This window comes from Ziziphus jujuba, chromosome 11 (genome assembly GCF_031755915.1).
Source record: "Ziziphus jujuba cultivar Dongzao chromosome 11, ASM3175591v1".
Lineage (NCBI taxonomy): Eukaryota > Viridiplantae > Streptophyta > Magnoliopsida > Rosales > Rhamnaceae > Ziziphus > Ziziphus jujuba.
In genome coordinates this window covers 24,580,317-24,607,455 of record NC_083389.1, presented here as the reverse complement: position 1 = coordinate 24,607,455, position 27,139 = coordinate 24,580,317, and the positions used below count along the sequence as shown (strand labels likewise).

Here is a 27,139-nt window from a genome sequence, read left to right as displayed (position 1 = left end):
TAAATATATTGTTTCCAAAACCAATAAAAATAAAATTTTAGTATGGTAAATCATAAATAACAATTATTCACAAATAAAGAAATAATTAACAGTATATGTAATTAAGAACTTGTTGATAATATAAGAATATCCATATCCAAATTATACGTATATGTATATAGATTTCACATGTAGCAATTTAAATAACAAGTACTACATAAATATAAATATATTGGATTTTACAAGGATAATTTACTTATAAAACAAATAAGTAAATGCACTTGTTGATAGCAATCCAAATAAAAAACCTACTATAAAACCATTACGCCATTCATTGTTCAATTGAGCATGTGTATGTGCGTTGGTATTTCGTATTAGATTTGCGTCATTACGATTCCGCATCCGTTGTTCTACATACTCAACATATGCAATTTCAGCTTCTTGGGTTGTATTATATGCTTGATATAAATTATCTCTAAATCCTTGCACTTGTTGATGACATTTAGGCCAAGAATTATATATCCTTGGTTCTCTACCTTTAAATACAACATAAACTCTTCTCTTTGCCATTTAATATTCCTGCATATAAGAATAGATTATAATATAATATAGTAATACAATTAAAAAATCAATAAATCAACTCAATCACGCGTATATGAATATTCTAAAACATAATAATCATAAAATTATCCTTACATGCAAATTTAGAAACAAACATCCACCACCATACAACAAGTTCATAAGTTTCAAACCTAATTGTTCATAATTATCATCCTCCCATACATAAACAGAAATATGTAGTCCACTACTTTACTAAATTAGTTATCCAAAAAGTCACGAGCAAATGCAATCTTCCTTGCATCCGTTTTAATAACCTTAAAAACCTCTATATTCGATGGATCCGATCTCATTGCCTTAGAGATTTTGAGGTTATCACTGGCCTCAAATCCTAACCTGTCAAGCTCCATAGCTAAATATTGTGGATAATAAGCCTCGGATTTTTCCAACTTTGCAGCCAATTTATCAAATAATTTCTCTGCTGCATTGCCTAACCCGGCTACAATGTCATCGTCCTTCGATCTAGATTTTCGTTTACCTCTTGCTTGGACTTGTGTAGATGGCTCACTACCTCCTCGATTCACAGACATTGGAGAATCGACATTATCAATTAGTTCATTTGCAGTGTCCAGATTTATTTCATTTATCATATCAATTGGAGTTTGTGCTCCACGTCCGGTTGCCCGATCCTTCCCAAAAATATTAGCAAGCTTCTCATAAATAGGAAAAGATTTTCCTCTCCAACCTTTTGCACTTGGGGCACTCTAAAATACAAAAAGCCAACGTTTAGCTAAGAAAAAATAAATGCAAGATAACAAACTAAAATTAAAATTAACATATATTTTCAAATAATATTCAAAACTTGCACATATGCTTGCCAAACTTCTTCACTGTCAACCTCCACACATTTAAGAGAGTCATTCCATCCAAATCCACTTTTGTTCAGCATGTCATATATTATACCATATTGCTTCTTCCACTTTCTCATCTTCGACTCAATATGTGGATTCGCTCGCAGTCTCGAATTAGGACACAGCTCAGATAATCGCCTCTCAATCATAGTAAGTGTGCCAGGCTTAAATGACCCTGTATCACAACGTTGCCCACTAGCTACAGCTTCATCTAAGATAATCAGTAAAGCTTCTTCCTCTCGTTGAGTCCATGTACGCCTAGAGTCACCACCCCTATTATCGTTACTGCTACCTCCAGCTTCCATTGCTATTTATGTAAAAATTCCATGATTCCAAAAATACCATAAAAAATATGAATTTAATAACAAATAATAAAATTCTCATATGTTATATTTAATATAATTTAGTCTTCATAAAAAAGACGTAACAAACACCATAAAATTAAACAGTTACAAAATTATATAAATCATAACAATCAACTATTAACCACGACGACTTCTCCACTCATCAAACATATGCCTAGCTAACTCATTTCTCCAATTAGTCCATTGATCCGAAGAACCAATTGATCCTATAATATCTTCATCCCCACTTATGTCAGCATTGTTACTCATATCAAACTCAGCTTCTCCAGGATCAAGTGCCATTTCTCTCCTAATAAGATTATGTATCAAACAACATGCAGTAATTATCTTAATTTGGGTTGAAATTGGATAGAACGATGGACTTCTTAAAATTGCCCATCACATTTTTAGAACCCCAAAACATCTTTCTATTATATTTCTAGCAGATGCATGCTTCATATTGAAATACTCTTCATGATTTGCAGGTGCACAACCATCTCTCCATTCGGAAAGGTGATATCTTGTTCCCCGATATGGTGCAAGAAATCCTTCACCATTAGTGTAACCAGCATCCACTAAATAATAATAACCTAACACAGAAAAATGGCTCCTATTAGATAACGTAATGTTAGTCCACTACAATATGAACTTTAAGGATTGCTCTTACCGGTGGGTACTTTTAATCCATTTGGCCAACTTAATGCATCTTGAAGTACTCTTGAATCTGAAGCGGAACCTTCCCAACCAGGTAATACAAATATAAATTCCATATTTGGGTTACATACACCTAAGACATTTGTGGCTATCTCACCCTTCCTGGTTCGATATCTCAGCTTATCGATTTCGGGTACATTAACCTTAATATAAGTTCCATCTAATGCTCCCAAACAATTCTAGGTCACAAACAAAATTAGTTACATAAGATATTGCCACATATATCTACGAATTAAATAAAGTAACCAAACTAATTGATTAACATACCTTAAATATTTTCCATCTATCATCCGAACAATTATCTGACACAGGTTCAGGATGCCTTAACAATGTCCCATGTAAACGTAACACTCCATTCAACACTGAATTGAAATATCTACTAACTGTTTCCCCCGATCTATTGAATCTAATGATAATTGTACGGTTCTTTGTATGATGAGCAATTATATGCAAAAATATACACACTTTCTCTTCCAATGTAAACAGTACCATCTCTTTTAACATATCCATCATGGCGTAATAACTGACATAAAATACCAAATGTTCTCCTATCCATCCTAAGTTGACTAATACAGTTAACATCATTGTCCAACAAACTAGTTACAAAAGACGAACGCAACTCTACAGTCCTATTTATTCGATTCCTAACACCTCTATCATTTCTCAATCGCATTGCTACATACATGTACATAAACCCGACAACTATAAAGCATGTACAAAAATATTCTAATGCCTAATCATTTGGAAGCATCAATAATGCAGCTAATCTTCTTCGATCCATATTCACTACAAAAAAGAAAAAATAAAAAAAAAAAAAAAAAAAAACAAACATAACATTTTAATGTACAAAAAAATTATAATTTACAAAAATATATCTTGGATACAAGTATACTTGAAAACAATTTTGAGAAAACAAAGATTTTTGTCCACAAGCCCATCCACCAGTTGGATACAAGTATACTTGAAAAGATTACTAGAAACAAATAACTGGGCTATCTCTTAAAAAAATTTTAAGAAAAAAAGATTTCGGACCACAAGCCCATCCACCAATTGGATACAAGTATACATGAGTTTATCATTTGCATTGAAAATTGGGCTTCTAGTAAACTAAATAACAATGTTTAAGGCCCAACTTATTATAGTTTGGTGTCGGTTCCGTTCTCTAGCTTTCAGCTTGCAAATCATCTTCGACCAATCTAATCATACTTTCATTTTTAAATTTTGGTAAAGGACTGGTCTAATCATTATTCAAGCATAATCTTTGTATTTTATTTTTATTTTTATTTTTTTCATTTAAACCGCAAAGCGTTAGAAGAACTATACATGGTACATATGTACTATATATATGGTTAGCTCCAGTCCAATTTTTGAATCCAATTAAGAAATACTCATGGAAGGAGGAAAGAAACGTTAATTTGTTTTTTTCTGCTTTCCTTTTCTTTATTTTCTTATCAAAGAAGTGCATTGTGCATAGAACTAACCCCACTCAGGAAAAAAGTAAACCAAAGTTCAATGAGAATGAAACTTCAATACAATTTCATGCTTTGGGGCCCTCATCCATCTACCTTCAACACCAACCACATCATGTATAGTTTAATTTCCCATTGCTTATTCAATAATTAGGCGCAACGACTAAGTTAATCTCTTCCCATTCTTAGCACACATCCTTGTTTATAGTGGACTTACATTACAAGTATTCTCTTGAGGGTCCCTGGTTCAAGTTGAGACCAGTAAAAATATTCTCAAGCTTTGAGGCTTATATTGAAAAATGAATTTGATATACATTCTTGGATTTATTTTTTATCAACTGTAGTTTTTAGAATAGATGATGATTTCTTTCTATTTAATTTCCAAATACTTTTTCATGTCAATATTCAAAGTAAGCACTCACAAAGAAAATACATATATATATATATATATATTTTAGTTTTTATTATATATTGACATCAAATTGATTAATGGTAGGTACCTTTTGAGGTACTTATTAATGGAGCACATTAAGGAAAGAAGTGATCGTAGGAGCAATATGTTGTATAATATATATTTATCTTAGATAAACGAAAGATTTCTAGATCTAATTTTATCTTTCTCTGTTTCTCTAGCATGATGTGGCTACACTTATTTTTATTTTCCATATTAAATTTAAAAGCAATGCATTCAAAGGATAAACTGCAGTCAACTAATAACATAAAAAAAAAAAAAAAAAAAAACAGAACAGTCTAATCAATGAATGTTAAAAAGAGAAAGAAAAATATGTTAGAAATACATTGACAATCATATTTGTAGGTAGATAGCTGCATACCTCAACTTTAGATAACGGCTTTTGTTGGCTAATTGATTTCCAAGTTCACTCAACTCCGATACAGAATCAGCATTCACAGCCTACGCATAGAAGGACAAGTCCAACATTAACAAATGTATAAACTTGACATGACTGTACACTAAGCATTGTACATATGGAAGAAGAAATAAAATTGCAGAAAAAAAACAATGGCAGATGGAAGGAGAAGAAGAAGGACGAAGATGAAGAATGAAGAAGGAGAAATTTTTTCTACAAATATGTATTAGCAGATTGAAGAAGAAGAAGAATAAAATGGCAAAAAAAAAAAAATGGAGGCCTTCTTCAACAAGTTAAGACATTTGATAAGACAAAATCCCTGTATAAACACTAGAATATTCATATGTATGGGTAATCTGCTCTTATACTTCAAGTAAAAGCAACCCCTTTCAAGAGTAGAGATTTTATTAGAAAAGTTCCCTGATGAGTATAGATTCTTTTGACAAGTTCCATCAAGTGTAATGATAAAAACAAAATAAGATTACATGTAGGACCGATTCTGAGGAGAGGGAGAGATTGGGGTAAAGGTCCATGGCAAGGAAAATACCACAATTTCATTGCAGCTGGATCCCACCAACTACTTGAAAATCTTAAATAAGGCCCTTACCACTTTATAGACCGCCATACTTAAATTAAGATAGTATAACTGCTAACTTTCATCCAACAAGATGAAACAAAGTTCCAAATTTCACACTAAAGTCTGATCCAATCTAGTCCCATGTGATTGGGCGATTAAAATAAGTTTCATGCACTTAATTCAGGTTTCAAGATTTATCAACCCTTTCTTACTGATGGTCTAGATGTTAAAATCTTTGCAATTGTGCTAGACCACCTGTATAGTACTCCGTCATTGCCCAGACCATAAAACTATACCTTTTACAAGTACATATTTTTGTGATATTAGTTAGCAGCCACAAATTGAGACATCGGGTGCAAAAAAAGTAATAAAAAAATAAAATTAAAAAAAGCCATCAAAATTATGTTTCTCTGGTCAAAACTATGCTTCTCTGGTTGGCATTTCATTAAGACATATTGAAAGCTCAGAAACCACCAGATTAAATTTTCTAAAGATGTTATCAAGATGACCAAAGCTACTAATTCCCTAAATGTGGCACTAACACATAACCTTGGAAGCAAGGACTGTACACTAGCCGAACGGCAGAATTTGTGCATCCACAAGTTCAATACAACATACAGAATATGTAGAACAATTATAGGATAGCAATTTGAAATTTTAGATAAATTAGATAAAATTTTAGTAATTAGAGGATGGATAATATGTTATTTGGCATCACAATCTTGCAAAAGTAAAAAATTTCATACGTGGTTGATGAAAAGATAAAGATTGAAAGAACCAGCACCCAGAATCAGAAACCATACATTTAACACGACATCAACTCTAAATTCCAACAATAACAGCCATTGCCATTGCCAACGCAGCCATAAGACAAAAATTGTCCTACCAGATTGAAGAAGAAGAAGAAATAAAATGGCAAAAAAAAAAAAAAAACACAATGCCAGATCGAAGGAGAACAGAGAACGAAGAAGAAGAAGAATAAGAAATTTTTTCTAAACATTTGTACTCCCAGATTGAAGAAGAAGAAGAAATAAAATGGCAAAAAAAAAAAAAAAAAAAACAATGCTAGATCGAAGGAGAACAGAGAACGAAGAAGAAGAAGAAGAAGAATAAGAAATTTTTTCTACACATTTGTACTCCCAGGTTGAAGAAGAAGAAGAAAAAAAATGGCAAAAAAAAAAAAAAAACAATGCCAGATCGAAGAGAAGAAGAGAAGAACGAAGAAGAAGACATTTTTTCCTCCAGATTTGTACTACCAGATCGAAAATAAAATTGCAGAAAAAAACAAATTGCCAGATCGAAGAACAAGACAAACGAAGAAGAAAAATATGGCCCGAATGTGTGTTGATGAAAAACCAAGAAGAAGAAGAACGAGAACAGAGAAGAAGAAAATGAAAAAGTCTTTTCTGGCAGATCAAAAAAGAGGAATATGGGCAGATCTAATAAAAAAGAAATAAACTGAAACATTGAAGTGTAAAATAAACTCGCAAGTGCACGAATCGTTTTCAAGTAATAAAGTGGAAAAATAGGGTTGTCGTACCCAAGGGATTAAGTATTAAGTACCAAAGATAATTAGGTTTTGATAATATTTGAACTAAAATTTAAGATGGCAATTGAAAACTAAATAAACTAAATTAAACAAAAGCAATCAATTAAAATTAGATCAATTTCAAGTAAGAGAGAGAATTGAATAATTATGAATACTAGGGCATTTGATTTCACCACTAACTATTCCAATTTAATTACTTAAATATGTCAATTTAATTAACTAGTAATTTTGTTAACCATACTTAATCACAAAATTAATCAAAAGTAGTTTCCACTCACAATTGATAATATTCACATAACCTAATTTATTCATTCCGGCCTATAAATTAAATCATGCAATTTCATCAAGCATAGATTAAGCAAATAATATGGCATGAGACATAACTATTTTCCAATCAATTATGCATTCATGTAAATCATTGGAGATCCATAATATTATCCTTTTCCAAGCTCAAATATTATTAAAAACATTCATTCCTTCCGGCCTATGAAAGCATTAAGTATACCAATGATTTATTAACAAAACATATTACTAATTAAATAAAACTCAACATATATTAAAATAATTAAACCTTCATAGTTAGGGCTACATCATAGCCCTAGCTATGAAAATTAGTTCATGGTAAAAATAATTTCAACATCCATAATTATTAAAAATAATAAGATTCACAATTAAAGAGAAAGAAAAAGAGAATAAAAACTATTGAAGAAATTCTCCTCCAAGAGCTCTCAAAGTCGTAGCCTTCTTCTCCAAGCAAGCCCACGTCTCTCTGCCTCCTCCAAGCTCTCCAATTGATCTTTTAAAACTCTAAAACTTTCAAACCCTAGAACCTTTAAGAGAATATTAGAAACTCCCAAAATTTGGTTTGTTTCTATTTAAGCCTCCTAAAAGCTCTTAAATAACTCTCTAAACTTGTATATCTTCCTTCAATGTGGTGGGGGCTATATATATAGGGCCTTGGGAATCTTTTTCTCTCTTTATTTTCAATGTGGGAGTCTTGGAAGATACCTTTTTTAGGCCATGAAAAGGGTTGGACGAATTTCATGTGTAAAAAGGAAACTGTATATTACTTGCTCTCTACTACTTTCCTTTTATCTAATTCCTCCTAAAAAAAATAGTTAATTAGTCTAATTTACCCTTAATGAAGCATGTGACATGACATGTGCCTCATTAATGATAAATTAACCAATTATTGCCACTTGTTTTTATCTTGCCCTCAAATTGCCTTAATTCTCTCTTTTGATCAATGGTGGAGATTTAACTAGAATATTCCTTTTTATAAATTTCAAACTTTAAATGATGATAACTCTTTGCTCGCACCTCGAAATCCAAAAATAACGAGACATTTGAAATCCTCAGATTGTGATGATTCATATGACATCCACTTCCATCATGAAATTCCCGATAGAATCTTTATGGAATCTTCAAGGTATCTTTTTGGAATCTTTTTAATGCTTAGTCTGTTCGAGCTCAAATCTTGCTTCCCACCATAATTCGACCCAAGGAATCCATCTTTATGGTTGTTTTCTTAAAATTCTTCCTCTTTCACCTAGATTAAGAAAAATACATAATTAAGTATCTTTCCATAACAAATTAACACAAACTAACAAATATTAAGCTATAAATATGGCATAAAATCATCAATATTTTAGACCTAACAAAGATGAAGAAGAAGAAGCAGACAAACAATGAGAAGAGAAAGAAGAAGGCAAACTCACATATTCAAGAAGAAAAACACTAGAGCTTGATCTGGGCAAAGGCACGCTTGATCTGGGCAGAGGCACGCGAGAGACACCAGCAACGCCTTCGATGAGCTCCGGACAGAAATTTGACCCAGGGGGAAGGACGGGTCAGCTTAATCCTCCTCTCGGGGGATTATTTTACTGTAGCGGCTAACTTATTCGCTTCTTCATTTGTTCCTTACAAACACCGGATTGGGACACAATCCTGTCCAATCCGGTGAAACAAACAGGCCCTTAGTGCTTCTTTAAACCTCTTTGCTCTTGCCCTGGTTATTGATCTCATAAAGATTTGAAGTGGCTCTAGACTCCATTTTCGGGTGCTCCTGGTCATGTCCTCATCATTCCCCACCTCTTGAAAAGGATTTGTCCTCAAATCATCACCTGCACAGAAAGGAGATAAATCAGTGACATTAAAGGTAGCACTTACATTATACTCACCTGGGAGATCTGATTTGTAAGTGTTGTCATTATCTGCGCTAGAACTTGAAAAAGCCCATCCCCACATGACATAAACTTCGAATTTTGTAACTCCGGAAACCTTTCCTTTTTTAAGTGCAACCAAACCCAATCTCCTAGGTCAAACACTATCACAACAAGTCCTAGACATACAAGCTCATTTCGACAAAAATCATACTTTTTAATATTTACGAATAATCTTTCTTTCCTAAGCACATCTAAAACTAATTTAAGATGCCCTACATACTCTTCTAAACTACTACTATATATAAGGATATCATCAAAGTACACAACCACAAACTTTCCAATGTAGGCATGTAAAACATGATTCATAAGTCCCATAAAAGTACTAGGGGCATTAGGTAGCCCAAATGGCATAACCAACCACTCATACAAACCATGCTTTGTTTTAAATGTTGTTTTCCATTTATCACCTTCCTTTATGCGAATTTGATGATAACCACTTTTAAGATCAATTTATGAAAACATGCATGCACCATACAATTCATCAAGCATATCATCTAACCTAGGATTAGGATGATGATATTTGACAGTTATATTGTTAATAGCCTTACAATCTACACACATTCTCCATGTTCCATCTTTCTTAGGGACTAATAACATAGGTACAGCACATGGACTCATGCTTTTTCAAGTAATTCACTTACCTGCCTTTGAAGTTCCTTTGTCTCCTCTGGATTACTCCTATAAGCCAGCCGGTTTGGAATTGTTGATCCTGGAACAAAATCAATTTGATCTGTGATCCCTCTAATCGGTGGTAACTCACTTGGAATCTCCTCAGGAAAGACATCATCGAACTGCTGCAAAAGAGAAAAAATAGAACTAGGCAAAACAAATTCATCATGGTTAGTTAAATGATTCATATATGCTTCTTTGTACATCATTACAATCATAGGCTTTCTACAACAAAAAAGCTTCTTCATCTCACTCTGTTTTGCATAAAAACTCTCTTTTTTCTTTCCACTCTTTTTCTTTTTTTCACTCTCACTCTGTTTTGGATAAAGTTTGATTGTGGTGTCGTTAAGCTTCTCTCCGCCTTTGCAAAGCTAATTGATCATTAAAAACTTGTTTAGGAGTCATCGGCATAAGCACCACTCGTTTACCCTTGAAATTGAAGACAACCTTATTAGTTCGACCATGATGATTAGTATTTCTATCAAATTGCCACGGACGTCCTAAAAGAAAACGACCAGCTTGCATTGGTACCACATCACAAATATCCTCATCTATATAATCACCAATAGAGAATGCAATCTTCACTTGCCTATTCAACTTCAACTATCCACAATCATTAAGTCATTGTAGCTTATATGGTTCTGGATGCTTCAACCACAATAAGACTAGCAACATTAGTACAACTTCCTCCATCAATAATCAAACTACATACCTTATCCTTGACTTTGCACCTAGTATGAAAGATGTTCTCTCGTTGCACTTCCTTCTCATCTTTATACACAGTTAAAGCTCTTCTAGCAACCAATGACAAGTCCCCTCCAACTGGATACTTGTAATCTTCTTCATCTTCATCACCAACGTCCTCAATGGTGGCATGGATTCATTGTCCAACTCTTCTTCTTCAGTTTCAATGTCTCCACTTTCCCGAATCACCATGACCCTCTTATTAGGACATTGGCTTGCAATATGACCCTTGCCTTGACATTTAAAGCACATGATATCTTAATTTCTAGTTGAAGATGAATCGGATTTACTTACTTGCTTAGATGAGGATGGTTCGACCTTAACTTCGAATTTAGGCCATGTGGTGGCTTTATCTTCAAACTTGGGCTGATTTGGTTTCCATGTGGATAGGCTTGCTTTCCAAGTGTGTTGAGCAATACTAGGTCTTGTGGTACCCCTCCTCTTGAGTTGTTGCTCTACTTTGATGGCCATGTGCAGCATCTCCTCAATCTCCACATAATGGTGCAAGTCCACTTGATTTGCTATTTCCCTATTCAAACTAGCCAAGAAACGTGCCATTGTAGCCTCCCTATCCTCCTCAACATTGGTCCTCATCATAGGGATTTCCATCTCCTTATAATAGTCCTGCACACTCCTATTTCCTTGAGACAAGCTTTATAGTTTCTGAAAAATGCTTCTATAGTAATGGCTAGGTACAAAACGCTTCCTCATCAAAGCCTTCATCTGCTCCCATGTATTTATAGGTCTTTGTCCTGCTTGCCTCCTAGAAACTGTCTCTTTGTCCCATCATCCAATAGTATAGTCCGTGAATTCAATAACAGCTAATTTCACCTTTTTTGCCTCGGTGTAGTTTTGACAATCAAATACCATCTCGAAATATGCTTCTGGATCACTTTTACCTTGGAATGATGGTATTATCATCTTAATTCCTCCATAGTCACTACCTCAGTCTAACCTCTCTCTCCCACAGAATTGGTTGGTTCCTAAACCAATGTCTTCCTCCTCTTCGTCATAGTCATGTCCCACACGTTCCCATTCTTCCCTTCTTGGAGTATTTCTTCCTCTACCACGTCCATAAGCAAACCTTTGTGGAGGTTGTGGCTGCGGTGTTTGGATTGATGATTCCATCCTATCCAACCTATCATGGATCTGCCCCATCTCCAACCGTAGTGCTCTTTGAAGTTCTCCAACCATGGCTTGAATGTATAACTTTAGATCAGCCACATATGGAGTTTCATCCATGCTTTCTTTGCTTTTGTCTTGTGACATGATTTTTCTGCAAAATTTATTAGTAAAAAAAAAAGGCCTCACAACACTCCCTCACATGTCTCGCTCAAATTCAAGGTCACTCGTGTTTGTACTCTAGTTATAGTTCAGCTTTTATCCTCTATAATCCTCACCTTTCTTGCCTTTTACCACTCTAGTAATTCTATTTGGTTCTTTGCAAACTAATTTCAAACTAAAACAAACTAGCAAGTAACAATCCAAATAGACCTACCAAACAGTTATGAAAATAAGGCTAAAAAGACAAATAGAATGAAAAGTAACAAGAAAAAGGCAACGATGAAAGCTTAACAAGAAATTTAGCAACAACAAAAGAAACTAGAATGTGAGGAACAAATTGGAATGAGATTTGCAAAATGCAATTAGTGAATATTCAACAAACCTTATCTTCGGTATTGATTTTGGCTTGTTTTTGGTGCTCCTCAAATCAGCTAAAAAAATTTCACTACCTGGTTTCTCTTGAAATCTCAATAATTAAATGCCATAAACCACAAGAACCATTTTTTTTTCTTTTTGCGTTCAACAAAAAGAACAAGCTTTATAAAATGAAAGAAACCTCAATCGCACAAAACTTCAATGAGAATAGACCAATTCGTTGTCCTTAAGGGTTTGAAAACTAATTTGGCTTTTTTTTTTCTTTTTTTATTTTTAATGACCATTCGGTTTGGTATGATTGGATGAGTGAAGAATGAAGAAGAATAAGCAAAAGAAAAGATGCAAAGAAGAACGCAATGACCAAATAGATGAGACAAAAAAAAAATAAATAAAGAAAACGAAGAACAAAGAACAAAATCAGACAACAAAGATAGATGGATCAAATCTATAATTAGAAACTTGCTCTGATACCAAATTGATACAAACCTAGAGCGACCTGCCTCTAAACCCGTAACAAAGATTGAATTAGGACAGTCTAATTACAAGTTATCAATAGAAGACCTTGATCCGTTTCTTATATTTGAGGTAAGAAGGTATAGTGAAGACGCCACAATAGGGTACAGAATAACCTGTTGATAAGTCGAATTTGAACTCCACAAACAAAGCTTGAAAAAGTTCGATATAGTTCTTAGAGAACCAAGAGAATCGTTCTCACTTTTAATCAAAATTGTAATCTCCCCTTTATTCATGACTTACGTGCCTTTAAATAGGCAAAATAAATTACAAAGCTTTCCTAAATTTGCTAAAAGTAAAGGTGGAATAATAATGGACGAAAATTAGGGTTAGGAAACCTAATTTTGATAGGTTTAGGAAACCTAATGTGGTTAGGTTTAGGAAACCTAATTTAGCTCCTAGTTCCTTAATTTGAATGGCCTTTAATTCTTTGACCAATTTAACTCCAATAAAATTAGGAAAGTAATTTAAAAACCTAATAAAAACTAAATTAGGAAAGTAAATAGGCAACATGCCAAAATCCAATCAAAACATAAATAAAAATTATTATTTTCTTAGTTATAAAATTTGGCCAAGCTTAGTTGGATGCCATTTCACCATATGATGCCACATCACAATGTTGTAAAAGTCCATGCATTAAACTCTCTTTCACATTGGCATCCACCATCCCAATCATATGGACCAATTTTGGTTCATCTTCAGTAATGAACTTGCTTCCTTGGGATGTGAACACCTCTTGGATTAAACCATTTAGTGCTTCTTTAAACCTCTTTGCTCTTGCCTTGGTTATTGGTCCGTAGAGATTTGAAGTGGCTTTGGACTCCATCTTTGGGTGCTCCTGGTCATGTCCTCATCAGATCGTCTAATTATAAGTTATCAGTGGAAGACCTCGACCCGTTACCTATATTTGAGATAAGAATCTTGGTATAGTCAAGATGCCAAAATAGGGTGTGGAATAACCTATTGATAAGTCGAATTTGAACTCCATAAGCAAAGCTTGAAAAAGTTTGATATAGTTGTTAAAGAACTAAGAGAATCACTCTGACTTTAAATCAAAATTGTAATTTGAATTTTATTCACGACTTGTGTGCCTTTAAATAGGCAAAATAAATGACAAAGCTTTCCTAAATTTGCTAAAAAGAATTATGGAATAATTATGGAGCAAAATTAGGTTTTAGGCAACCTAATTTTGATAAGTTGAGAAAACCTAATGTGGTTAGGTTTACGAAACTTATTGTGGTTAGGTTTAGGAAATCTAATTTGGTTAGGTTTAGGAAACTTAATTTATCTCCTAGTTTCCTAATAAAAATAGGAAAGTAATTTTAAAACCTAATAAAACTAAATTGGGAAAGTAAAATAGGCAACATGCCAAAATCCAATCAAGACATAAAATAAAAACTAATATTTCCTAACTATAAAATTTAGCCAATGCCATGTAGGCGCATATCACCCTCCATGTGGCAAAAGTGTCATGTCACCATATGATGTCACGTCACCATCCATGTTATCAAATCGTGCCACATCACAATATTGTTAGATTCCATGCGTTAGGCTTTCTTTCATGTTGGCATCCTCCGTTCCAATCATATGGACCAATTTTGGTTCATCTTCAGTAATAAACTTGCTTCCTAAGGATGTGAACACCTCTTGGATTAAACCATTTAGTGCTTTTTTGAACCTCTTTGCTCTTGCCCTAGTTATTGGTCCCGTAGAGATTTGAAGTGGCTCTGGACTCTATCTTGGGGTGCTCCTAATCATGTCCTCATCATTCCCCTCCTCTTGAAAAGGATTTGTCCTCAAATCATCACCTGCACAAAAAGGAGATAAATCAGCAATATTAAAAGTAGCACTCACATTATACTCACCTGGAAGATCCAACTTGTAGGAATTGTCATTAAGTCTCTCTAATACTTGGAATGGACCATCTCCACGCGGCATGAGTTTAGACTTTCTTTGTGCGGAAAATCTCTCCTTCCTCAAATGTAACCAAACCCATCTCCAAGCTCAAAAACAACTTGTTGGCGCCCTTTGTTTGCTTGATTCATGAATTGTTCAATTCTTCTCTCAATATTAGCTATAGCCTTCTCATGCATTGGCCTAAAAAAATCAGCTTTCTTTTTCCCATCTAAATTAGAACGCTCACTTAAAGGTAAAGATGTTAAATCCAATGGAGTTAAAGGATTAAAACCATATACGATTTCAAATGGTGAAAATTTAGTAGCTAAATGTACAAATATATTGTAAGCAAATTCAACATGAGGTAAACATTCTTCCCAAATTTTGATATTGTTACTTATGAATGCACGCAACAAAGTAGACAAAGTTCTATTTACTATCTCTGTTTGTCCATCAGTTTGTGGATTACAAGTAGTAGAAAACAACAATTTAGTACCCAACTTCCCATAATGTTTTCCAATAGTAACTTAAGAATTTTACATCTCTATTAGACACTATTGTTCTAGGCATTCCATTCAACCAACAATTCTTTAAAGAACAAATTAGCAATATGAGATGCATCATCGGTTTTATGACATGCAATAAAATGTGCCATTTTAGAAAACCTATCCACAACCACAAAAATTGAATCCCTACCTTTCCTTGTTCTAGGCAATCCTAAAACAAAGTCCATAGAAATGTCTACCCAAGGGTGGTTAGGTATAGGAAGTGGCATGTACAACCCATGTGGTTGCAGTCGGGATTTAAATTGCTTACATTTAATGCATCTATCACAAATTCTTTCTACATCACTTTTCATATGTGGCCAATAAAAATGCTCTTGTAGAACAGCTAAGGTTTTATCTATTTCAAAGTATCCCATTAAACCCCCACCATGAGATTTTCTAACAAGTAAACCACACAAAGAACAACTTGGCACGTAAAGTTTATTTTCCCTAAACAAGAATCCCCCAAATCTATAAAACTTTCCCTCAGCATGCCTTTCACAAAGTTTATGAATTTCACCAAAGTCATGATGTAAAGCATATAATTCTTTAAGTTGTTCAAAACCAAGTAATTTAGCATCCAAAGTAGAAAGTAATACATAACTGCAGGATAATACATCAGCTACAATATTTTCCTTATCTTGTTTGTAGCAAATAACATAGGGAAATGTCTCAAGGAATTCCATCCATTTGCAATGGCACCTATTGAGCTTTCCTTGTCCCTTTATGTGTTTTGAGGACTCATGATCTTTGTGAATCACAAACTCTTTAGGTGATACGAAGAGCTTTTTCTTTTGCATAAAAACTCTCTCTTTTTTTCTTTCCACTCTTTTTTATTTTCTTTTTTACTCACACTCTCAGCCTCGACACTATTTTTCTTCTCTTCGTTGTTGAACACAACTTGATTTTGTTGTTGTTCAACTTCTCTCCTCCTTTGTAATGCCAATTGATCATCAAAAACCTACTTAGGAGTCATTGGCATAAGCACCACTCGTTTAACCTTGAAGTTGATGACAATCTTGTTAGTATGACCATGATGATTAGTATCTCTATCGAATTCCCATGGACGTCCCAAAAGCAAATGACCATCTTGTATTAGTACCACATCACAAATAACCTCATCTTCATAATCACCAATAGAGAATGCAATCTTCACTTGCCTATTCACCTTACATTCTCCACAATCATTAAGCCATTGTAGCTTATATGGTTCTTCATGCTTCATAGTGGGTAAACCTAGTTTTTCAACCATAGTAACACTAGCAACATTAGTACAACTCCCACCATCAATAATCATACTACATACCTTATCCTTGACTTTGCACCTAGTATGAAAGATGTTCTCCCGTTGCACTTCCTTCTCATCTTTATACACAGTTAAAACTCTTCTAGCAACCAATGACAAGTCCCCACCAACTGGATACTTGTAATCTCCTTCATCTTCATCACCAACATCTTCCAATGGTGGCATGGATTCATTGTCCGACTCTTCCTCTTCAGTTTCAATGTCTCCACTTTTCCAAATCACCATGACCCTCTTATTTGGACATTGACTTGCAATATGACCCCAATGGGATCGCTCATAATGAAAGTATAAAAAAAATATAAGCACTCCTTTAAAGAAAGGGAAGGCTTAAACTAGTAGTTTACATATTCAAATAAGGAAACAAATAAATACTAAAAGCTCCTTAGCTATGTAATCATATTATAATTGGATAGGTCTGAACTCCCAATTTTTTTTATTGCTAAGCCTTCACCCCAATCCCTATGATATTAGTAGCGAGAAAAATATTTCTATTTATACTCGGAGATATCTAAAGATTTTTAGAAAGAAATCTAATCGATTCCAAATACATAGTCTCGATGTTCAAATGTTACAGCATTAGCACTTTGGGGTGAAGCACTAAAAAGACATGTCTTAGCAAGTGTCCTTTTTCACAAATGGATTCCCTAAGGTGAGAGAGATGACTGGAGAACTAGCCAGGCTTGTCTAAAGCATTGTGCTTTGTTGAAATTACTTTAAAAGAAAAGGAATCATAGCTTTTACTGAAACTAGAAATAACTACAGAAGGCATATGAGGTGGACACTTCTTAAAGGCCTTAACAAAAGTTTGCCACTGCTTATGGATGGTAAGTTATTTGTTATCCATGTTATGCATGGGCAATTGCTGTACTAACCTTCCTTTCCACTTATTAGAATCTATCTCGAATAACTCATAATAAACCTAAGATTCCTAGGAGGAATTATATATATATATATATACACAATAACTTCCTTTGATTTCAAAAGGGTTATTAGGATAGGCAAAGAAAAGCAATCTCAAATGGAAGAAATTTGTCATCTTTATGTCTTGCTGATTGGTAACTAGCCTTAGCTTCTTAGAAAAACTACAGCTTACCCTATACTTGATAATGGTAAAGCCAGAGAGACTAGCATGTTTAATTGTAGAATTTTTCTTCCAATAGAAAAGGCATTAAAAAAACTTCCTAAAGCACTTAGCTTGCATATTTAGAAAGAGTTGGCATTCTTGAAAATAGGCTAGCTTACAGGATGCACTAATCTAATGAGTTCAACTAGAGTGCCTCAACAACTCAATAGCAAGCAAAGGAATAATGAACCAATCACAAGGTTCATTGCAAGGTGGCGAGCCCTTACTTTTGCCTTTCCCAAGAAGTTTACTCATCAAGAGCTCTTCAAGATGTGCATGAATAACTTCAGGCATGACCTGTCATCTCCTACCACAAACCTTTTTAGGGATTCAACAACAGCTCAGATGTGGAAGCACATCTCAGCAAACAACAACGTCCTATGAAGTACTTGAAGTTTATTCTGTTACCTTATTAACAACAAAGTAGATGAACCACTCTCTTTCTCGATTATAACAATGCACTTATTTTTCAAAGTTGATATGAAAATGAGAGTCCTTACTTTTCTTTCTCTTGCCTTAACATATTTCGGGTCTATTGGTTCTATTCAGTTCTCTCTCTACCTATTATTTTTTTTTACCTAACTTTAAAATCATTTATGCCTAGCCATACTAACATGGGAAACTTAACTTCCCTCCCTCTGAAGTACATTTGTTAGATCAGCTCCCCGAGTCACTAGAAAGAGGGTGAAAGGCCAACTACTTCCTCATTCATGGCCTTATTATTTTGATTGATCCCCTCATTTGACCTGAGGCAAAAGAGAAGTAATACAAAGAAAGGTTATTTCATGCAATGTGTAATGGGCGGGCCTCCTATGGATTCCTCTAACTCAATGAATGAATGGGAGGAGTATGAGGAATGCCAACTTTCTTTATGAAGATGCAAATAAAAAGAAAAAAGGGTCAAACCATATGTTATTGAATAATATGACTTAAAAAGAAATAGCTCTTTATGAGTTCTCACTTTACCACCATGTGAAATGAGTGAAAATTTGATTGGTGGAAGCTAGTATGTGAAGATTCTCCTTTTTCTTACATGTGATTCCCCTATTTGGTAAGCATCCAGTATTTTAGCAAATAAACATTTCTCCAAGCTTATCTAGTAGCTTATATGTTGTTTCAAAACAACATCAAAGATCCAACAAATAGCAATGGTTTGTTGATGACCCCTGACTACAATCCCCAGGGCATCATAAAGACTACCTACTTCTCCTACTTTTTCTACTTCAAATTTAGGATTTATATCCTCTACTGCATCAGCCATAAGTTTGATTACATTTTTAGACAATGAAAACTTTGATAAGCAATAGCACGAATTCTCATTCTTTTACCTTCTTTCATGCAATAGTTGACCAACTTCTTGATCAATTGTTTTTACTTACCATCCAAGCCCTCCATATAACTGAGAATTTTTGAACAATCGTAGGCCGCTTTCAATTATGAAGCTAAAATATTTATATTACGTAATCGTTATTGTCCATCTTTATCAGCCAACTACCTTCTACCTAACTTTTTTTTTCAAAGTTTACCACTCTCCGTAGCATCTTAAACTTTTTTTAGGGTCTCGATTTGATGAGAATCCTCATGTACCCATATAACTGACTACTTGTTGGGGTGTTGATCCTGTACAATTGAAGATGGGGCCAATCACACTAGCACAAGCTAAGAGATTTAAAGGCATACTAGTTAGCTTCATACAAGGTCTTATTAATTCTCAAGAGGGCATGATAATACCCAAAGATCCAAAGTCCATTTATGCATCCAAGTTTTAAAGGCGGAAATGGACCCGGTAAGTTATTTTGGTGCTTCTAGGGAATTCGGGCAACAAAGAATGAATATGTTGTCCAATGAATAAGATTGAGCACTCAAAGAGACAATAAAATCATGTCAAAGCAGAAGAAAAAGCATTAAAACACATCATTTGCTCATGGAGTTCAATTTGGCCCAAAATGCATGGTTTTTGGCGCTCCCTTTGACCTTTCTTGTGAATCAAGCAAGTTTTCCTTATTCCAATCAGGGGCAATGCATGCGAACCAATATTAATTCTATTTGGCATCCTGCATGGTTTATCAGAGCTAATATGGAGCCTAAACTAGTTGGTGATTGGACAGAAACAGCTTGTTTGACAAACTAATCAACTAGTTTTCTAATTTGATACATAGACTTTTATTTTAGGAAATAGTTTTTTATTTTAATTTTTATTTACTTATTTGCTGGAAAATTTACTTTAGGAAGGTTGATGATACGATCCTGGGTCGACACACCTAAACCCATATTATATTTGCTCGGATCTCAATTAAGTTTAGATTTTAATGGATTGACCTAGACTCCTAACCAACCCGTGATTAGAAAACCTTGGCATAATGAAGACATCACAATAGGTGATATCTCCTATTGATAAGTCATAACTAAAACACTCATTCTCTAATGGTGTTTTAGGTGTTCAAAGAGAAGAAAGAGAAATTCAATCTCATAATTAATTTTCTGTAAAATATTCAAGTTGCATTCTCATTGAAAAATAATCCTTAAATAGGTTCAAGACATTAAAAAAAAAAAAAAACCCTAAAACGATAAGACGAAGCCAGCCAATAGGATTAGGAAACAAGATTGGCAGAATTTTCTCTCTCCTTTCCTAAACTAATTTTGATTAATTGATTCATTTATTTTGTATCAGGAATTAATTAATTTACAAAGAAAATAACAAAATTAAAAGTTTCCTAAGTTGAATTGTCCAAAAAATAAATAAATAGAACCCAAATAAAAGACTAATTTATTAAAACAAAAAGTCAAAATCAAATTAGCATACTAAATAACTATCTTTTTCACTGAACTGTCTTTGACCAATTTAAGCTCCAATCCAATGTGCTTTGTAGGATACCAAATAGGACTATCATGGAGTCCCACACGTTGCCCTTGATTGGAACAAAGAGAAAATGTCAACTCAGCAACATACAGTAAAACTAGCAAGCAATATAGCAAAACCGACCATCTTTCTCCCTTGTGTGCATAGCCCCTTTTTGTTGGCCTTTGAGGATGCCTTGACCTAATTCAATGACCTTTTAGAGATATGTGTTAAATTCATGAAGTGTTGGTAATACGCTCAGGGATGCGGGTATGGTAGTCAGATGATGGTTTTGAGTCAATGAAATGAAAGTGAATAACCAGATGGTGATTGGATATGGAGATGGGACGAAGAACAATTGCAAAGAACTTAAAAACAGAAGGAAAATAAGAAAAAAAATTAAAATAAAATAAAATATATCCAACCAAGACCCACTACCTATTTAGAGGTAGGAACCTATAGTATTGACTTATGACCCTTTATCTATGGAAGATAAGAACCATAAGTATAAAGATACTCTCAAGTGAGTAACCTGAAGGTCCAAGAATAATAGTGAAAAACCAATTCTCAATGAGAGAAAATTTCATTGAAAAAAAACTAATCTCCCTTACAAATGGAAAATAAAATCCTTAAATAGAGTCTAAGACTCTTTAGAAACCCTAGACAAAGCATTAAAGATTATTTTGAACTAGCTAGAATTACCTTATATAGTTATTACACATCCAAAATTACCAAGATAAAATTAAATGGTTAATTTAACCTAGTTGGGCCTAGCTAGCATCAAATTACATGGTCCGGATGTTATAAAATATTTGGTGTCTTAAAATAGCACCAAAACAGCCCATTTTACAATTTCCTCAAGCCCATTTTATAATTCTCCAAGCCCAAAATGTCCCCCTTTAATTTTGGATTACTTTCTAGACCAAAAATACTTAATCTTGGGTTGTCAAACAGTTGTTCTTCAACTTGGAAATCTCAAAAGTGGGTTTGGTAATGTCCTCCTCTTTAAACACATCAAGATCCTTCATGAATGCAAATAAGGCCCCCTTGAATCTTTTGGCTCTACTTCAAGTAATTGGGCGTTGAGGAAGCTGAAAGGGATCGTTGGAAGTGTGATGTGCATCAGTTGGAACCATTTCTCGCTGCATGGAGTCCATATTTGCATGAAAACAACTACCTAAGCCTGTATTGGCCTCCACCACATGGATGCTAAAAACGGGTCTTGTGTCTTTGGAAATTGACAAGCCCCTTTGAGAATTAATTAATCCCTCGATAAAAGTAGCCAGGCTGACCTTAAATCTCTCATCTTGAGCCTTAGTGATTGGCTCGGTCTTCATCCGTATCGGGTCAGCACCCCAGCAGATTGTTAGTTGTGCGGGAACGGGCGGATTCCCATCAGTTGATGTTTCATACGTAATCCAACTTAGTTTACAAAAGGTTAGTGATACGCTCACGAATGCGTGTATGGTAGTGAGATGATGATTTTGAATCCAATGAAATGATAAGTGAATAACCAGAGGATCATTGGACATGGAGATGGAAAGAAAAACAAATTGCAAGGAATCTAAAACATAAAATTAAAAATAAAATTATATAAAATATATCCAACCAAGACCCACTACCTATTTAGAGGTAGGAACCTATGGCATTGACTTACGACCCTTTATCTATGTAAGATAAGAACCATAAGTATAAAGACACTCTCAAGTGAGTAACCTTAAGGTCCAAGAATAATGGTGAAAAATCAATTCTCAATGAGAGAAAATTTCATTCAAAAAAACCAATCTCCTTACAAATGGAAAAATAAAAACCTTAAATAGAGTCTAAACTTATTTTGAACCAGTTAGAATTACCTTATATAGTTATTACACGTCCAAACTTACCAAGACAAAATTAAATGCTTAATTTAACCTAGTTGGGCCTAGCTAACATCAAATTACATGGCCCGGATGTTCCAAAATACTTGGTCTCTTAAAATAGCAGCAAACCAGCCCATTTTGCAATTTCCTCAAGCCCATTTTATAATTCTCCAAGCCCAAAAGCTCCCCCTTTAATTTTGGCTTACTTTCCAAACAAAAAACACTGGATCTTGGGCTATCAAATAGTTGTTCTTGGACTTGGAATTCTCAAAAGTGGGTTTGGTAATGTCTTCTTCTTTAAACACATCAAGATCCTTCATGAATGCAAATAAGGCCTCCTTGAATCTGTTGGCTCTACTTCGAATAATTGGGCCTTGAGGAAGCTGAAAGGGATTGTTGGGAGTGTGATGTGCATCAGTTAGGAAACTCGGCCACACTTTGTTTCCTTATCCATGTTGGCCGCAATCGCCATAGTTGATTTAGGGTTTTTTGTTTTGTAACTTTTGCCTATTTAAAGGCTTATTTTTCAATGCAATAATAGCTTAGATTATTATTCAAAAACTATTGTGAGAACGAATTCTCTTTGTTCTCTGTGAACACCTAAAACATCGAATGTAGATCAAAGGTTTTAGCTTGATTTATCAATAGGACATCTATCATCTATTGTGGCGTCTTCACCATATACTAAATTTTATAATCACAAGTTGATTAGGAGTTGAGGTACCATTAGAATCTGAACTTAATTTTTGTGTTGTTCTACAAGTTGATGTACTGATTCCAACGATCCCTTTCAGCTGCCTCAAGGCCCACTTACTTGAAGTAGAGCCAAAAGATTCAAGGAGGCCTTATTTGAATTCATGAAGGATCTTGATGTGTTTAAAGAGGAGGACATTACCAAACCCACTTTTGAGAATTCCAAGTTGAAGAATAACTATTTGAAAGCCTAAGATCAAGTGTTTTTGGTTAGGAGAGTAAACCAAAATTAAAGGGGAACGTTTTGGGCTTGGAGAATTATAAAATGGGCTTAAGGAAATTGCAAAATGGGCTGTTTTGGTGCTATTTTAGGAGACCAAGTATTTTAGAACATCCGGACCATATAATTTGATGCTAGCTAGGCCCAACTAGGTTAAATTAAGCATTTTGGACGTGTAATAACTATATAAGATAATTCTAGCTGGCTCAAAATAAGTCAGAATAGTCTTTAATACTTTGTCTAGGGTTTCTAAAGAGTCTTAGACTCTATGTAAGGATTTTATTTTTCCATTTGTAAGGAGATTGGTTTTTTTTGAATGAAATTTTCTCTCATTGAGAATTGGGTTTTCACCATTATTCTTGGACCTCTAGGTTATTCACTTGAGAATGTCTTATACTTATGGTTCTTATCTTCCATAGATAAAGGGTCATAAGTCAATACCATAGGTTCCTACCTCTAAATAGGTAGTGGGTCTTGGTTGGATATATTTTATTTATTTACTTTTCCTTCTGTTTTTAAGTTTCTTGCAATTGTTTTTCATGCCATGTCCATATCCAATCACCATCTGGTTATCATTTCATTAACTTAAAATCATTATCTCACTACCATACACATATCCGTGAGCGTATTACAATTTTAACATTAGGTTGAGATTGCTTCTATCTCATTCACGTTGTGCATTTAAAAAAAAAAATTTCTACAAAACTGAATTTATCCCTTTTGTTAGCCAAAATTTAATTTTCTAATTTATTGGTTGTTTGCATAATTGTTCTTAGTAATTTGGTTTATTGTTGATCCTTCTTGGATATTTTAATCCTAATTAGTTGCATTCATATATTCAAAAAAAATAAATTTGAGGAGTTTTGAGAGCAATTTGCATAAACCTACAATTTTTGCAATTTGTTTTCGTTTGAAAAGTTTAGAGCGGGTTTGTTGAACTTTTTGGCTTGAAAATTGTGCTACTGGAGATTGGATGGCATATATTGTGTTAGTGATAAAAAAAAAAAAAAAAAAAAAAAAAAAAAAGAAGAAAAGCCGAAGAAAAAAAAAATTGTAAAAGGTCAGTTTTTAGGGGAATGAAATATTTAGATTGTTGGTGTGGAATTTCAATAGTGATTATTTGGAGTTGCTGTTGGAGATTTGAATTTTGAGTGCTGAAATTGTTTGGATTGAAATTGGTTAAAAAGATTTAGGACAAAGACTTAAATTACAAGAACAACAAACAACAAGTATTCCATATTTTATTCCAATTGTTTCTTGTTCGTTGTTTGAATCTCTTTTCTAAATTTTATCCTTGAATTTTTGGTTTCTTAATACTCTGGTGATACGAACCTAGAGCGACCTGCCTCTAAACCCGTAACAACGATTGAATTAGGACCGTCTATGATGAGGACATGACCCAAAGTCCTTCAAGATGGAGCCCAGGTCCACTTCAAATGTCTACAAGACCCATAACCCGAGCACGAGTAAAGAGATTGAAAGAGGCACTAAATGGTTTAATCCAAGAGGTGTTTTCAACCCAAGGAAGCAAGTTCATTAGTGAAGATGAACTAAAATTGGTCCATATGATTGGGATGGTGGATGCCAATGTGAAAGAGAGTTTAACGCATGGACTTCTACAACATGGTGATGTGGCATCATATGGTGACATGGCATCCAACTAAGCTTAGCAAAATTTTATAATTAGGAAAATATTAATTTTTATTTATGTTTTGATTGGATTTTGGCATGTTGCCTATTTACTTTCCTAATTTAGTTTTTATTAGCTTTTTAAATTACTTTCCTAATTTTATTAGAGTTGAATTGGTCAAAGAATTAAAGGCCATTCAAATTAGGAAACTAGGAGCTAGATTAGGTTTCCTAAACCTAACCAAATTAGGTTTCCTAAACCTAATCACATTAGGTTTCCTAAACCTATCAAAATAGGTTTCCTAAACCTAATTTTTGTCCATTATTATTCCACCTCTGCTTTTAGCAAATTTAGGAAAGCTTTGTAATTTATTTTGCCTATTTAAAGGCACATAAGTCACGAATAAAGGGGAGATTACAATTTTGATTCAAAGTGAGAGTGATTCTCTTGGTTCTCTAAGAACTATATCGAACTTTTTCATGCTTTGTTTGTGGAGTCCAAATTTGACTTATCAATAGGTTATTCCGCATCCTATTGTGGCGTCTTCACGATACCAAGATTCTTACCATAAATATAGGTAACGGGTCGAGGTCTTCCATTGATAACTTGCAATTAGATGGTCTAATTCAATCTTTGTTACGGGTTTAGAGGGAGGTCGCTCTAGGTTCGTATCAATTTGGTATTAGAGCTAGTTTCTAATTACAGGTTTGATCTATCTATTTCTTTTCTTTTGTTTCATTGTTTTTCTTGGTTTTTTTTATTTTTTTTTTATTTTTTAATTTTGCAGTTTAGCATTAGGTTGAGGTTGCTTCTATCATCATACACGTTCTGCATCTTTAAAAAAAAAAAAAATTCATTCCTTGTCAAATTAGGTTTTCTTTGTCTTACCATATTTTTGTTTTCTAGTTTGTTGGTTGTCTTTTATCATTGTTCTTGTTAATTTGGTTGATTTTTCTTTGCTGTTTTAGTCTTCAATATTTGCATTCATATATTCAAGAAAAAAAAATGAAAAGAAAATTCGAACAGATATTAAAAAAAAAAAAAAATTTGGTGTTGATCTTTGCTACTGTAGTTGTTTTATGTTACGTGAGTGATAAAAAAAATATATATATATATATATTGTTCTTGTGGTTTGTGGCATTGAATTATTGAGATTTCAAGAGAAACCAGGTAGTGAAATTTTTTTTTTTAGCTGATTTGAGGAGCACCAAAAACAAGCCAAAATTAATATCGAAGATAAGGTTTGTTGAATATTCTCTAATTCCATTTTGCAAATCTCATTCCAATTTGCTACTCACATTCTAGTTTCTTTTGTTCTCGCTAAATTTCTTGTTGAGCTTTCATCGTTGCCTTTTTCTTGTTACTTTTCATTCTATTTGTCTTGTAGCCTTATTTTCATAACTGTTTGATAGGTCTATTTGGATTGTTACTTGCTAGTTTGTTTTAGTTTGAAATTAGTTTGCAAAGAACCAAATAGAATTACTAGAGTGGTAAAAGGCAAGAAAGGTGAGGATTATAGAGGATAAAAGCCGAACTATAACTAGAGTACAAACACGAGTGACCTTGAATTTGAGCGAGACATGTGAGGGAGTGTTGTGAGGCCTTTTTTTTTTACTAATAAATTTTGCAGAAAAATCATGTCACAAGACTTGAAAGCATGGATGAAACTCCAGGTGTGGCTGATCAGAAGTTATACATTCAAGCCATAGTGGGAGAACTTCAAAGAGTACTACGGTTGGAGATGGGGAAGATCCACGATAGGTTGGATAGGATGGAATCATCAATCCAAACATCGCAGACACAACCTCCACAAAGGTTTGTTCATGGACGTGATAGAGGAAAGAAATACTCCAAGAAGGGAAGAATGGGAACGTGTGGGAGATGACTATTAGGAAGAAGAGGAAGACATTGGTTCGAGAACCAACCGACTCCGTGGGAGAGAGAGGTTAGACTGAGGCAGTGATTATGGAGGAATTAAGATGAAAATACCATCAATCCAAGGTAAAAGTGATCCAGAAACATATCTCGAGTGAGAGAAGAGGATTGAGATGGTATTTGATTGTCAGAACTACTCCAAGGCAAAAAAGGTGAAATTAGCCGCTATTGAATTCACGGACTATGCTATTGGATGGTGGGACAAAGAAACAATTTCTAGGAGGCGAGCAGGACAAAGACCTATAGCTAAATG

At 34.1% G+C, this 27,139-nt stretch overlaps 1 protein-coding gene and 1 pseudogene across 1 annotated transcript; both read right to left on the bottom strand.

The window, feature by feature from the left end:
* Window positions 1-670: 670 nt before the first annotated feature.
* LOC132800000 (uncharacterized) lies at window positions 671-6,082 on the bottom strand. Its single transcript, XM_060812868.1, has 3 exons — window positions 4,809-6,082; window positions 1,400-1,755; window positions 671-1,301 (listed from the first exon to the last, which is right to left on the bottom strand). Exons 2-3 carry the CDS (start codon window positions 1,751-1,753, stop codon window positions 798-800), a joined length of 858 nt encoding a protein of 285 aa, XP_060668851.1. The 5' UTR covers window positions 1,754-1,755; window positions 4,809-6,082; the 3' UTR covers window positions 671-797.
* A 12,530-nt stretch (window positions 6,083-18,612) lies between these two features.
* LOC112489170 (small ribosomal subunit protein uS7m-like) lies at window positions 18,613-19,045 on the bottom strand (annotated as a pseudogene).
* Between the last annotated feature and the right edge of the window lie 8,094 nt (window positions 19,046-27,139).

Bases quoted from the DNA above. Each gene is read 5' to 3' on its own strand.
- LOC132800000 (XM_060812868.1), bottom strand. From the start codon at position 1,753: ATGGAAGCTGGAGGTAGCAGTAACGATAATAGGGGTGGTGACTCTAGG. The intron at 1,302-1,399 runs GTTTTGAATATT...TTTGTATTTTAG, and splicing joins TTTGGCAAGCATATGTGCAA to AGTGCCCCAAGTGCAAAAGG.